Genomic DNA, 13388 nt, shown 5'->3' with positions numbered 1-13388 from the left:
GTTTACATGCCATTGTGGTCGATTCCATGTGCACCTGCGATATATTTTGTATTATTCCATTGTTTTTAGTACTTGTAACTGCTAAATAAGCCACCATGGGCCCCAAGAAAACTTCTAGTGCCAACCCTGTGGTAAAATGAGAGAATTACGATGGAACTGAAGAAAGAGATAATTGAAAAATATGAAAGTGGAGTGCGTATGTCCAAGTTGGAAAGGCTATATAACAAACCCTATTCAACCATCACTACTATCTTGGCGAACAGAAAGGCAATCAAGGAAGCTGTTGTTGCCAAAGGTTCAAGTATGTTTTCAAAACGACGATCGCAAATAATTGAAGAGGTGGAGAGACTGTTGTTGGTGTGGATAAATGAAAAACAATTATCAGGAGAGAGTGTCTCAGTCAATAATATGTGAAAAGGCAAGGCAGTTGCATGATGATCTCATTAAGAAAATGCCTCCAAATAGTGCTACTGCTGATGAATTTAAGGCCAGCAAAGGCTGGTTTGAGAGATTTAAGAATCGTAGTGGCATACACAGTGTGATAAGGCATGGTGAGGCTGCCAGTTCAGACAAAAAAAGCGGCTGAAAAATGTGTGTAGGACTTTAAGGAGTAAAAAACTTAAAACCCCAACAAGTGTTTAATTGTGATGAAACAGGCCTGTTTTGGAAGAAAATGCCAAACAGGACCTACATTACTCAGGAGGAAAAGGCACTGTCAGGACACAAGTCTATGAAAGACAGGCTAACACTCATGTTTTGTAGTAATGCTAGTGGGGATTGCAAAGTGAAGCCTTTACTGGTTTATCACTCTAAAACTCCCAGTGTGTTCAAGAAAAACAATATCGTCAAGGGTAATTTGTGTGTGATGTGGAAAGCGAACTCACAGTGAGGCATGGGTCACTAGGGAAATTTTCTTGGAGTGGTTTTATAGTGAAAATTACCTCCTGGAAAAGAATTTTGTCACTCAAGTTCCTCATGGCAATGGACAATGCTCCTGCTCGTCCGCATGGCTTGCAAGAGCATATTGCAAAGTGAAGTTTTGGAAAGATCACTTCAATATCCTCAGTTGCATAAACCTTATAGGTAAGGCTTGGGAGGGAGTGCCTTGCAGGACTTTGAACTCTGCTTGGAGGAAACTGTCACCACAATGTCACAGACCGGGCCGCGGGGGCGTTGACCCCCGAAACTCTCTCCAGGTAAACTCCAGGTAAACAATGTGTACGAGAGAGGGATTTTGAAGGGTTTGGGGCTAACCCTCAGGAGCCTATGCCACTGTGGAATCTATTGTGTCATTGCAGAAGTCCATGGGGTTGAAGGTTTGTGGTGAGGATGTGGAAGAGTTGGTGCAAAATGATGAAGAACTAACCACTGCAGAGCTGCAAGAGCTTGAGGTGCAACAGCAACCGATCACAGCTCAGGAATGTGCTTCAAAGGAGGAAGAGAGACGGAGGAAGTTGCCTTCGTCAAGGATTAATGAAATGTGTACAATGTTTACAAAGGTGCAAGCATTTATGGATGAATTTTATCCTGTCACACCTGTTGCAAGCCGTATTGGCAACATGTACAATGACACTCGTGTCCCATTTTAGGGAAATCCTAAGGGGACGTGAGAAATAGAGCTCTCTGGACAGATATTTTGTGCGACAGGGGTCCAGTGACTCTCAAGCTGGTCCTAGTGGCATTAAAAAACCAAGAAGGGAGGTAACCCCAGCAAAGGACTTGGTACCTGAAGTCTTTATGGAAGGGGATTCCCCTTCCAAACAATAGAACACCTGAATCTCCCCTGCTGCTGGCACATCACTCACCAACAATTCCACAAGAAAGGTAAGTGGCATTTAATTATTGTTTATTTTGCATGTACCATTTGTTTCTGTGTAGGGAAATGTATATTTCATGTAAAAAAAAATTATTTTGTTTAATACTTTTGGGTGTCTGGAACGGATTAATTCTATTTCCATTATTTCTTATGGGGAAAATTAATTTGACTAATGGCTAATTCAACTAAGGGCTAGGCTCTCTGGAACGGATTAAAGCCATTGGTTGAGGGTCCACTGTAAATACTACTCATCTCTCGCCCTACATTAGGACTGCAAATATTATAAGATAAGTAATAAGTGTACTGTGTGTGTATTTTACTTTTTGTTGTTTTTAATGCTTAGTTTTATTGCTAATTTAACCCTTTCTCTGTTGGTTCCATAATTTTACAGCTTGCAAGCCAGCGTCGGTCCCATAATACTACACAAAAATCCTAGTGGCTTCCAGTCTTGCAGGAGATAGCAGGTAGGCCTACATATGAGAGAATGGGTCTGAGTTGTCAGTGTGCACAGTATAAAAAAAGTCCTGCAGCACGCAGTGCATGAGAAAAAAAAAAACTGCGATCGTATGCTTGGTTTAAAACAGTGGCTTTGCTGTGTATTTTCATATAGTATTTATGGCTGTATTCTCGTTTTCTTGGTCTCATTTGATAGAATGGTTTACTGACTAAAAGTACCTCAAAATTGAGCCCAAAGTAGTGGGAATGTTCGATTTTTGCCAATGTTCAAGAGTAAATAAATCATGTCACGATTCCAATACACGTCACATGATGGGTCTAATATGCTTTCACAAATGCACTGATATTATTTATACCATTTTTACAATAATGCAGTAGTCTGCATAACAGTAAATCAATTTTTTGTGTGAATAAAAATTCAAAATGGAGAGCAAGTGTAATATAAGAAGGGCCTGGAGACGTGACTAATGAACAGATAAAATGTTATTTTAGTGCTAGAACTGTTTCATTGTTAATTATGGACCTTATTTTGAAATTGGCCTTCCTTGAATTTTGTATGGAATTGGCCAAATTACCAATTTCTGATCACTTTATTGGGTAGTTAAATTCAGTAAATGGGCGGTTTCTTGTACTTACTTGATAGAACAAAAAGAGTTCTAGCGAAACAGCTATGAGTATGGTCGACTGGAACATTGGAATTGGCCGAAAATAGGGCTCAAAGTGGGCGAAATTACCAATGTGTAAATATCACGGAGACCACTAACTTTGCGAGAGAGTAATTCCTCAAGTTTTCCATCAAATTTCATACTTTTGGTTTCATTACCATCAGGACAAGATTCCCTATCATTTGTAATATACATGCATGTGCATTTGTATATGTATATAAAGTAGGCATCATAAATATGCACATGCACAAATAAGCTTTTATCAGACTATTTGCTTGACAGCTTAGAGAAATGGAAGGTCAATTTTTGTTTGGAAGATGGTGCCCCTTGACACAATGCTAAAGATATAAAGAATTGGCTTAATGATTGCAGTTGAACATACTTTAATGATTGGCCTGGAAACTCACTTGACTTAAATCTGATGGAGAACATTTGGAAACACATTAAATGCAAGCTTCGTGGCACAGATGTGTCGTCAAACCCCAAAATTTTGTGCCAGGATCCTCCATAAGTTACCCTTATCAAAGACTAGATTTATGGAGTGAATCAAGAGGAAAGGTAATCCAACGAAATACTAGTTTAGGAATTTTATTTTTATAACAATAAGTTATGGTGAGGGGTCTCATTTTCTGTGCTATCTGTTTATGTATTGTACGTACATATTTATGACCTAATGTATGTATGTATGCACTCACTGAGTTGTGCTTAAAAGGATTAAGATTGTTTCAGGCCCCACCTTTCAAACATGTACTTTGATTGACTTCAATTTCCAGCGTCATGGATTATCACATATACTCTTGAAGTTGAGTATGGAGTTTTCCTCCACCACTGCCTCATACTAGTCATTTCACTTTTTGACCACTGTGAAACTAAAGAAATACAGTACATACTTCCTTACATCTCTATGGCTCATTTGTGTCTTCAGATTGCACCTGTTTCCTCTCGAACCTAGTCTTACTGATTCAGTCTGTCTATCTTTCCTATCAATTCCCCTCAAGATTTTTTTATATCATAATCGTGTATTCCTTTGTACTCTTCTTCAGGGTAGTCAGATAAATTTCCTTTAGCCTGTCCTCAAAGTGCATTTCTCTTGGTTCTGGTACCAGTCTGGTTATAAACCTTTTGGCTTTTTCTAGCTCCTCCTCATGTTTTATCAGGTGTGGGCTCCAAGCTGAGGCCACATATTCAATAATTGGCCTAGCATACATCATGCATAAGGTTCTGAATGATATGCAGTTCAAGTTACTGAATGCTATTTTCAGATTTGCTAATCATACATGTGTTGCTGATGATCTATGGTTTATATGCATTTCTTTGCCAAAGGCTTGGTGTCATATTTACTCCCAGGTCCTCTTCATTGATATTTTCAACTTCTCCACCCTCTCAATTAACATGAGCTTGAATTTGTTCAAGTCACTTGTTTGACTACATATGTAGCCTGTTGAGGTCTCCCTGAAGTTTATCACTTTCCTTTCCTGTTCTTATTCTCCCCATTATTTTGAAATCATTTGAAAACAGCAACACACAAGATTCAATCCCCTCTGGCAGGTCATTCACCTATATTAGTAACAGTACTAGTACTGATCCTTGCAGAACCCCATTTGTTACTTCACTCCATTGTGTCTCATTCCATACTGTTACTCTCTACCTTCTGTCATTCAGTTATTTTGCCTCTTACTTACTCACTGGTGTGGTACTCTATCAAATGTTTTACTGCAGCAGAAGATGCAATCAGCCCAAACTGACAATCTAAACAATGCCTGCATCCAACACAACACCCATTTCCAACTTATGGTATGGGACAGAGCAACACTTCTATTTTGTGAAAAGGACAAGATAGAACATATATGTCTTGAATCATTGGCGATTAAACTCAATAACACAATCTAATGAAACAGTGAACATTTTGTTTTACCCACATCAGTATTATTATTATTATAATCAAAGAAAGTGCTAAACCAACAAGACCCATATCAATAGCCAGCATAGTATCAGAACAAAGAAACAAACCTAACATGTGCTGGTAAGCCTGTTTCAATGCTTCTCTACTCACACCTGATGCCTGATCTCTCTCTCTCTTACACACAGCACCTGACTTCTGGATGTACGTATTAGTTGTAATTTGTTATGTTCAATGTATATACCTGATAAAATCAATCTATGGTGGCATGTCATACACTAAGACCCTTTTGTAATTAGTTTCTTACTCAACATGTAATAAACAAAAATGAAAGAATAGATAAAGAAATTTTTTTAGAACATTACCTTCAATGAGGACAAGAGGCAACAAATGTAAATTAAGAAAAAAATGGTGCAAAAAGGATACTAAGAAGTTTTTTCTTTACAGTGGTGGAAGAATGGAATAAAGTGAAATAGGAAGTACTAAATGCCACAACTAGTGCAACTTTAGAAAATTATATGATAATTGTATTAATGAAGATAGAATACAGAGCATAGCTTTGATCCTGTAGCAACAAATTAGTAGTTAATTACGAAATGCACACATACTCATTAGCCATTTTTAAATGCATGAATTTCTTGTTTAAAAATTTAAGCTCATTTTACATATACTAATTTTATACCTTTGCTGCTTCAAGTGTTTCTACTTCATCTGCGAGGCTGCCAACTAAACAAATACGTGGATCAGCACCCGATTCTGTATCAACTTGGCTTACTGACGTCACATCTGTGGAAAGTGGAAATTATATATACAATAATGTTTGTTAAACAAGTACTGTTCACACAAAATGTACTGTATTAATTAAAAATATAACTTTGAACTGACTGCAATTACTGATTCTTTCAATTTTCCCACAATTGAGATTACACTGTGGCCTATAACTTGAAGCTAAGGACCTATACATTTTCCGTTTTGTAAATTGATATCACATTTGTCATTTTCCACTTATCTGGTATGATATCCATCTATAGCAATTTATTGGAAAGACTGCTATTGGTTTGCTAGGTTCTGCACATTCCTTCTGAACCCTTGAAAACAGTTCATCCCGGTCAGGATATTTGTTTGGTTTTAATCTATTTGTCAGAACCATGTCACTAGTGACTCTGATCATGCATAAATTATTTTTTCCTGACCTACGTAATTATTTCTCACCGTATTCTGTATGTAAAACTATAGTTATTCTCTATAAAATGTACTTTTTTGTTAATACTTTTGGGTGTCTGGAATGGATAAATTGGATTTACATTATTTCTTATGAGAAATATGGCTTCAGTTGTTGTCAAATTCGATTTTCGTCAGACTTTCTGGAACGAAAAAATGGTGAAAACTGAGGTTCCACTGCATTTTCAACATCCTGTTACCAATGGTCACTTGGTCAGGACCGCTGCTGATGAAACCAGTCTCAATGTTGACTTGATCAAGACTGCTGGTGTGACCAGTGCCAATAATCACTTGGTCAAGACTGCTGGTATAACCAGTGCCATTAATCACTTGGTCAAGACTGCTGGTGTAACCAGTGCCAATGATCACTTGGTCATGACTGCTGGTGTAACCAGTGCCAATAATCACTTGGTCAAGACTGCTGGTGTAACCAGTGTCAATAATCACTTGGTCAAGACTGCGGTGTAACCAGTGCCAATAATCACTTGGTCAAGACTGCTGGTGTAACCAGTGCCAAGAATCACTTGGTCAAGATTGCTGGTGTAACCAGCGCCAATAATCACTTGGTCAAGACTGCTAGTGTAACCAGTGCCAATAACAACTTGGTCAAGACTGCTGGTGTAACAGGTGTCAATAATCACTTAGTCAAGACTGCTGGTGTAACCAGTGCCAATAATCACTTGGTCAAGACTGCTGGTGTAACCTGTGCCAATAATCACTTGGTCAAGACTGCTGCTGGTATAACCACTGCCAATAATCACTTGGTCAAGACTGCTGGTGCAACATAAGAACATAAGAACATAAGAATGTAGGAACACTGCAGAAGGCCTACTGGCCCATACGAGGCAGGTCCTTATCAAAACGACATCTACCTAAAGCTACTCAAGAAATAACTCCCGTACCCCTTGACACCAATCAAAGACCATACTATTGCTAAAGCTTCTTGCTCAGTTACTGTATAATTACGTTCAGCCTTTGTAAGGACTCGGCTAGCAAATGCAACTGCGTTGTACTTGCCATCGGTCTTCTGAGCTAGTACGGCACCTATGCCAATTGAACTAGCATCAGTTGTCAGATAGAAGGGCTTAGAAAAATCTGGAAATTTCAAAATTGGAGCAGATGTTAGCTTTTCTTTTAGAATTTGGAATGCTCTTTCTTGACGGAAGGTCCAAACAAAAGGAGCATCTTTCTTAAGCAACTCAGTTAGAGGAGCAGCTATAGAAGAAAAATTGGCAATGAAAGATCTATAAAAACCTGCTAAGCCCACAAAGGATCTTACGGCATCAGCAGTTTTGGGAGTTGGAAAATTTAGTACTGCAGTTACTTTACTTTGGTCAGTCGTAACCCCTCTAGGAGTGACTACGTGACCAAGAAACTTAATTTCTGATCTGAAAAATTGACATTTAGACAGTTTGATCTTTAAATTGGCTTCTTCAAGCTTACCAAGTACTACATCAAGTCTTTTCAAGTGTGTATCCACGTCTTTAGACATGACGATTACGTCATCTAAGTACACCATAAGTGCATTACCTATGAGACCTCTAAAGATATTAGTCATGAGCCTTGAGAACGTGATAGGGGAAGATCGTAATCCAAACGCCATATGGAGGAAGTGATAATGACTGGTTACTGGTAACTGGTTACTAGGAACTGGTACTACTACTGAGACAGTGACGCTGAGCTTGTGGTGTTATGATAGCCAGTGACGCTGAGCTTGTGGTGTTATGATAGCCAGTGACGCTGAGCTTGTGGTGTTATGATAGCCAGTGACGCTGTGCTTGTGGTGTTATGATAGCCACCAGTGCCAATAATCCCTTGATCAAGACTGCTTGTGTTACCCGTGCCAATAATCACTTGGTCAAGACTGCTGGTGTGACCAGTGCCAATGATCACTTGGTCAAGACTACCGCTGGTATAACCAGTGCCAATGATCACTTGGTCAAGACTACTGCTGGTATAACCAGTGCCAATAATCACTTGGTCAAGATTGCTGGTGTGACCAGTGCCAATGATCACATGGTCAAGACTGCTGCTGGTATAACCATTTCCAATAATCACTTGGTCAAGACTGCTGGTGTTTATCTGGAGAGAGTTCTGGAGAGAGTTCCGGGGGTCAACGCCCCCGCGGCCCGGTCTGTGACCAGGCCTCCTTAGGTCAGTGTCCCAGGATGCGACCCACACCAGTCGACTAACACCCAAGTACCCATTTTACTGATGGGGAACATAGACAACAGGTGGAAAGAAACACGTCCAATGTTTCTACTCTGGCTGGGAATCGAACCCAGGCCCTCACCGTGTGAAGCGAGAGCGTTAACCACCAGGCCACCGGTGTGACCAGTGCCAATAATTACTAGGTTAAGACTGCTGCTGGTATAACCAGTGCCAATGATGACTTGATCAAGACAAAAAACTGGCATAACCAGTGCCAGTGATCACCTGGTCAAGACTGCTGCTGGTGTAACCAGTGTTAGTGATCACCTGGTCAAGATTGCTGCTGGGGTAACCAGTGCCAGTGGTCACCTGGTCAAGACTGCTGCAGGTGTAACCAGTGCCAGTGATCACCTGGTCAAGACTGCTGCAGGTGTAACCAGTGCCAGTGATCACCTCGTCAAGACTGCTGCAGGTGTAACCAGTGCCAGTGATCACCTGGTCAAGACTGCTGCAGGTGCAACCAGTGCCAGTGATCACCTGGTCAAGAGTGCTGCAGGTGTAACCAGTGCCATTGATCACCTGGTCAAGACTGCTGTTGGTGTAACAAGTGCCAGCGATCACCTGGTCAAGACTGCTGCTGTTGTAACCAGTGCCAGGGATCACCTGGTCAAGACTGCTGCAGGTGTAACCAGTGTCAGTGATCACCTGGCCAAGACTGCTGCTGGTGTAACCAGTGTCAGTGATCACCTGGTCAAGACTGCTGCTGGGGTAACCAGTGCCAGTGATCACCTGGTCAAGACTGCTGCAGGTGTAACCTGTGCCAGTGATCACCTCGTCAAGACTGCTGCTGGGGTAACCAGTGCCAGTGATCACCTGGTCAAGATTGCTGCAGGTGTAACCGGTGCCAGTGATCACCTCGTCAAGACTGCTGCTGGGGTAACCAGTGCTAGTGATCACCTAGTGAAGACTGCTGCTGGGGTAACCAGTGCCAGTGATCACCTGGTCAAGACTGCTGCTGGGGTAACCAGTGCCAGTGATCACCTGGTCAAGACTGCTGCAGGTGCAACCAGTGCCAGTGATCGCCTGGTCAAGACTGCTGCAGGGTAACCAGTGCCAGTGATCATGATCACCTGGTCAAGACTGCTGCAGGTGTAACCAGTGTCAGTGATCACCTGGTCAAGACTGCTGCTGGTGTAACAAGTGCAAGTGATCAACTGGTCAAGACTGCTGCAGGTGTAACCAGTGCCAGTGATCACCTGGTCAAGACTGCTGCAGGTGTAACAAGTGCCAGTGATCACCTGGTCAAGACTGCTGCTGGTGTAACCAGTGCCAGTGATCACCTGGTCAAGACTGCTGCTGGGGTAACCAGTGCCAGTGATCACCTGGTCAAGACTGCTGCTGGTGTAACCAGTGCCAGTGATCACCTTGTCAAGATTGTTGCTGGGGTAACCAGTGCCAGTGATCACCTGGTCAAGAGTGCTGCTGGGGTAACCAGTGCCAGTGATCACCTGGTCAAGACTGCTGCTGGTGTAACCAGTGCCAGTGATCAACCTGTCAAGACTGTTGCTGGGATAACCAGTGCTAGTGATCACCTGGTCAAGACTGCTGCAGGTGTAACCAGTGCCAGTGATAACCTGGTCAAGACTGCTGCTGGTTTAACCAGTGCCAGTGATCACCTGGTTAAGACTGCTGCTGGTGTAACCAGTGCCAGTGATCACCTGGTTAAGACTGCTGCTGGTGTAACCAGTGCCAGTGATCACCTGGTCAAGAGTGCTGCTGCTGTAACCAGTGCCAGTGATCACCTGGTCAAGACTGCTGCAGGTGTAACCAGTGCCAGTGATAACCTGGTCAAGACTGCTGCTGGTTTAACCAGTGCCAGTGATCACCTGGTTAAGACTGCTGCTGGTGTAACCAGTGCCAGTGATCACCTGGTTAAGACTGCTGCTGGTGTAACCAGTGCCAGTGATCACCTGGTCAAGAGTGCTGCTGCTGTAACCAGTGCCAGTGATCACCTGGTCAAGACTGCTGCAGGTGTAACCAGTGTCAGTGATCACCTAGTCAAGACTGCTGCTGGGGTAACCAGTGCCAGTGATCACCTGGTCAAGACTGCTGCAGGTGTAACCAGTGTCAGTGATCACCTAGTCAAGACTGCTGCTGGGGTAACCAGTGCCAGTGATCACCTGGTCAAGACTGCTGCAGGTGTAACCAGTGCCAGTGATCACCTGGTCAAGACTGCTGCTGGTGTAACCAGTGCCAGTGATCACCTCGTCAAGACTGCTGCTGGTGTAACCAGTGCCAGTGATCACCTGGTCAAGACTGCTGCAGGTGTAACCAGTGCCAGTGATCGCCTGGTCAAGACTGCTGCTGGGGTACCCAGTGCCAGTGATCACCTCATCAAGACTGCTGCAGGTGTAACCAGTGCCAGTGATCACCTCGTCAAGACTGCTGCTGGTGTAACCAGTGCCAGTGATCACCTCGTCAAGACTGCTGCTGGTGTAACCAGTGCCAGTGATCACCTGGTCAAGACTGCTGCTGGTGTAACCAGTGTCAGTGATCACCTGGTCAAGACTGCTGCTGGTGTAACCAGTGCCAGTTATCACCTCGTCAAGACTGCTGCTGGTGTAACCAGAGCCAGTGATCACCTGGTCAAGACTGCTGCAGGTGTAACCAGTGCCAGTGATCACCTGGTCAAGACTACTTCAGGTGTAACCAGTGCCAGTGATCACCTCGTCAAGACTGCTGTTGGTGTAACCAGTGCCAGTGATCACCTCGTCAAGACTGCTGCAGGTGTAACCAGTGCCAGTGATCACCTGGTCAAGAGTGCTGCTGGTGTAACCAGTGCCAGTGATCACCTCGTCAAGACTGCTGCTGGTGTAACCAGTGCCAGTGATCACCTGGTCAAGACTGCTGCTGGTGTAACCAGTGCCAGTGATCACCTGGTCAAGACTGCTGCTGGTGTAACCAGTGCCAGTGATCACCTGGTCAAGACTGCTGCTGGTGTATCCAGTGCCAGTGATCACCTGGTCAAGACTGCTGCTGGTGTAACCAGTGCCATTGATCACCTCGTCAAGACTGCTGCTCGTGTAACCAGTGCCAGTGATCACCTGGTCAAGACTGCTGCTGGTGTAACCAGTGCCATTGATCACCTGGTCAAGACTGCTGCAGGTGTAACCAGTGCCATTGATCACCTGGTCAAGACTGCTGCAGGTGTAACCAGTGCCAGTGATCACCTGGTCAAGACTGCTGCTGGTGTAACCAGTGCCAGTGATCACCTGGTCAAGACTGCTGCTGGGGTAACCAGTGCCAGTGATCACCTGGTCAAGACTGCTGCTGGGGTACCCAGTGCCAATGATCACCTGGTCAAGACTGCTGCTGGTGTAACAGTGCCAGTGATCACCTGGTCAAGACTGCTGCTGGGGTAACCAGTGCCAGTGATCACCTGGTCAAGACTGCTGCTGGTGTAACAGTGCCAGTGATCACCTGGTCAAGACTGCTGCTGGGGTAACAGTGCCAGTGATCACCTGGTCAAGACTGCTGCTGGGGTAACCAGTGCCAGTGATCACCTGGTCAAGACTGCTGCTGGTGTAACAGTGCCAGTGATCACCTGGTCAAGACTGCTGCTGGTGTAACAGTGCCAGTGATCACCTGGTCAAGACTGCTGCTGGGGTACCCAGTGCCAATGATCACTCAGTTCACACTGCCGTTGTTATAACAATGTACCAATGGTCCCTCGAGTCAAGGCTCCGTCACCACCACCTATGCACTTCCCCCCACCACCTATTTCCACCTCCTACCGGGTCAAACTCTAATTTTCCCACGCCAAAGAGCGCCCGTGGTGCCCAGGAACCACCGCTGCTGCCTGTTACTCACCGTTGAACACCATAGACGGCTGCGTTAGTTCAGCCATTTTCGTGAAAGTCTAAGAATACCAAACAATCTCCCAACGTCCGCACAGGTGAGCAAAACCTCCACTTCACTCCAGTTTTCTCCTTATTCTCAGCTTCCCGTCACACCTCTCCATTCTCGGGACACTCTGCGAGTGCTATTAGATCCCTCGGTCACTATTTCACTTATATCCGTGCCACTGTAAGGATATAATCACTGGGTATTTGAGTATTTACGTCAACATACCACCAGGTGCCATTTAAACTGTTGCTGGCGTGACGTCACCCAGACACAAACCACCAGACAAGTGACCATCACCCGCCGCCACCATAGTATTATTGCACTCTTGGGGCAACTCTAAACCCGTAGGGAATCATACAGCACCTGGGAGAGTGGGAGGCAATCAAATTCGATCCAAGGAAGGGAATAACAGGTCCGGTTCCTTACATCAAGACCCCCTCCTCACTGGCATCAAGGAACCTCCCTAGAAAGGACCCACCGCTACAACCTCACAATATCACAAACTGATTGAAATTAAAAAAGACACATTTGTTACAATAGAACATTAGTTTAGGCAACGCTTCCCTCGCCGGGAGCTTTGTCAACGTTTATCAATATGTGCAATGTAAGACAATTGTAAATATCTAAAACTGTGCAGTGTATCTAGTAAGTAAGTTTATTTAGGTATACACAAATACAGTTACATAGAATTACCGTACATAGCAGCATATGTGTAGAGAACCTAGGATAACCCAAAAAAGTCAGAGAGAGTGACTTATTTCCATTGGGGTCCTTTGCTTATTTCCATTTACTGAGCTTAAATAAATATTAACACTTTGCCACAGTATTATTATCAAATTCGAAAAACAAGAGCCAAACCCGTACGGTTCATATATGCTGTATACCAACCAGCTTGTTGACCTGCAGCATGATACCAGCTGCCAGTGGTGCAAGACACGGCAGCGAACACTTGAATTTTTTTATTATAGATATGTCTCAGTCAACGAGTCATGTCAAGTGTTCCCAAGTCGTGAGAATCATGTCAAGGGTTTCAACCAGGTGGTGAGATTAAAGTATGTACAAGGGGCTGGATTCCAAAGGGACTTGCCAAGCAAGGGCTGGTAGACGGCTTGCTGCAGTGCTCCTCAATTTCTGCCTTCTTGTTTGTGCTAGTCCCCTCAAGGGAAGCTCCTTGACGCTGGTGAGGGGCTCATGATCTAGGGAATTGGATCTTTGCTCCGGTTCCCTGAATTAGGCCTGAATACCCTCCCCCCCCACATGCGCTGTATAATCC

At 43.9% G+C, this 13388-nt stretch overlaps 1 protein-coding gene and 1 long non-coding RNA gene across 6 annotated transcripts in view; one reads left to right on the top strand and one right to left on the bottom strand.

Moving 5' to 3' along the window:
* Window positions 1-5730, top strand: part of LOC128691198 (uncharacterized) — a 54101-nt gene extending 48371 nt beyond the window's left edge. The window contains exons 3-4 of the long non-coding RNA XR_008407414.2: window positions 2208-2280; window positions 5535-5730. This is a non-coding gene — a long non-coding RNA (uncharacterized lncRNA). The remainder of the gene's footprint in view (window positions 1-2207; window positions 2281-5534) is intronic.
* pbl (epithelial cell transforming 2 pebble) overlaps window positions 1-12441 on the bottom strand; it is a 233775-nt gene extending 221334 nt beyond the window's left edge. For 2 of the 5 annotated variants that reach the window (XM_053780056.2, XM_053780055.2), the window contains exons 1-2: window positions 12080-12438; window positions 5520-5623 (exon numbers count right to left, since the gene is read on the bottom strand). In XM_053780056.2, coding sequence (XP_053636031.1) covers window positions 5520-5623; window positions 12080-12116 — 141 coding nt within the window. In that variant the 5' untranslated portion in view covers window positions 12117-12438. Of the gene's footprint in view, window positions 1-5519; window positions 5624-12079 lie in introns of all 5 variants that reach the window. The other 3 variants (XM_053780057.2, XM_053780054.2, XM_053780058.2) reach the window with 3 other exon arrangements.
* Window positions 12442-13388: the final 947 nt, after the last annotated feature.

Source organism: Cherax quadricarinatus, chromosome 27, assembly GCF_038502225.1.
Source record: "Cherax quadricarinatus isolate ZL_2023a chromosome 27, ASM3850222v1, whole genome shotgun sequence".
NCBI lineage: Eukaryota > Metazoa > Arthropoda > Malacostraca > Decapoda > Parastacidae > Cherax > Cherax quadricarinatus.
Note: the sequence above shows the minus strand (reverse complement) of the source record. Positions and strands in the feature narration are given on the sequence as shown.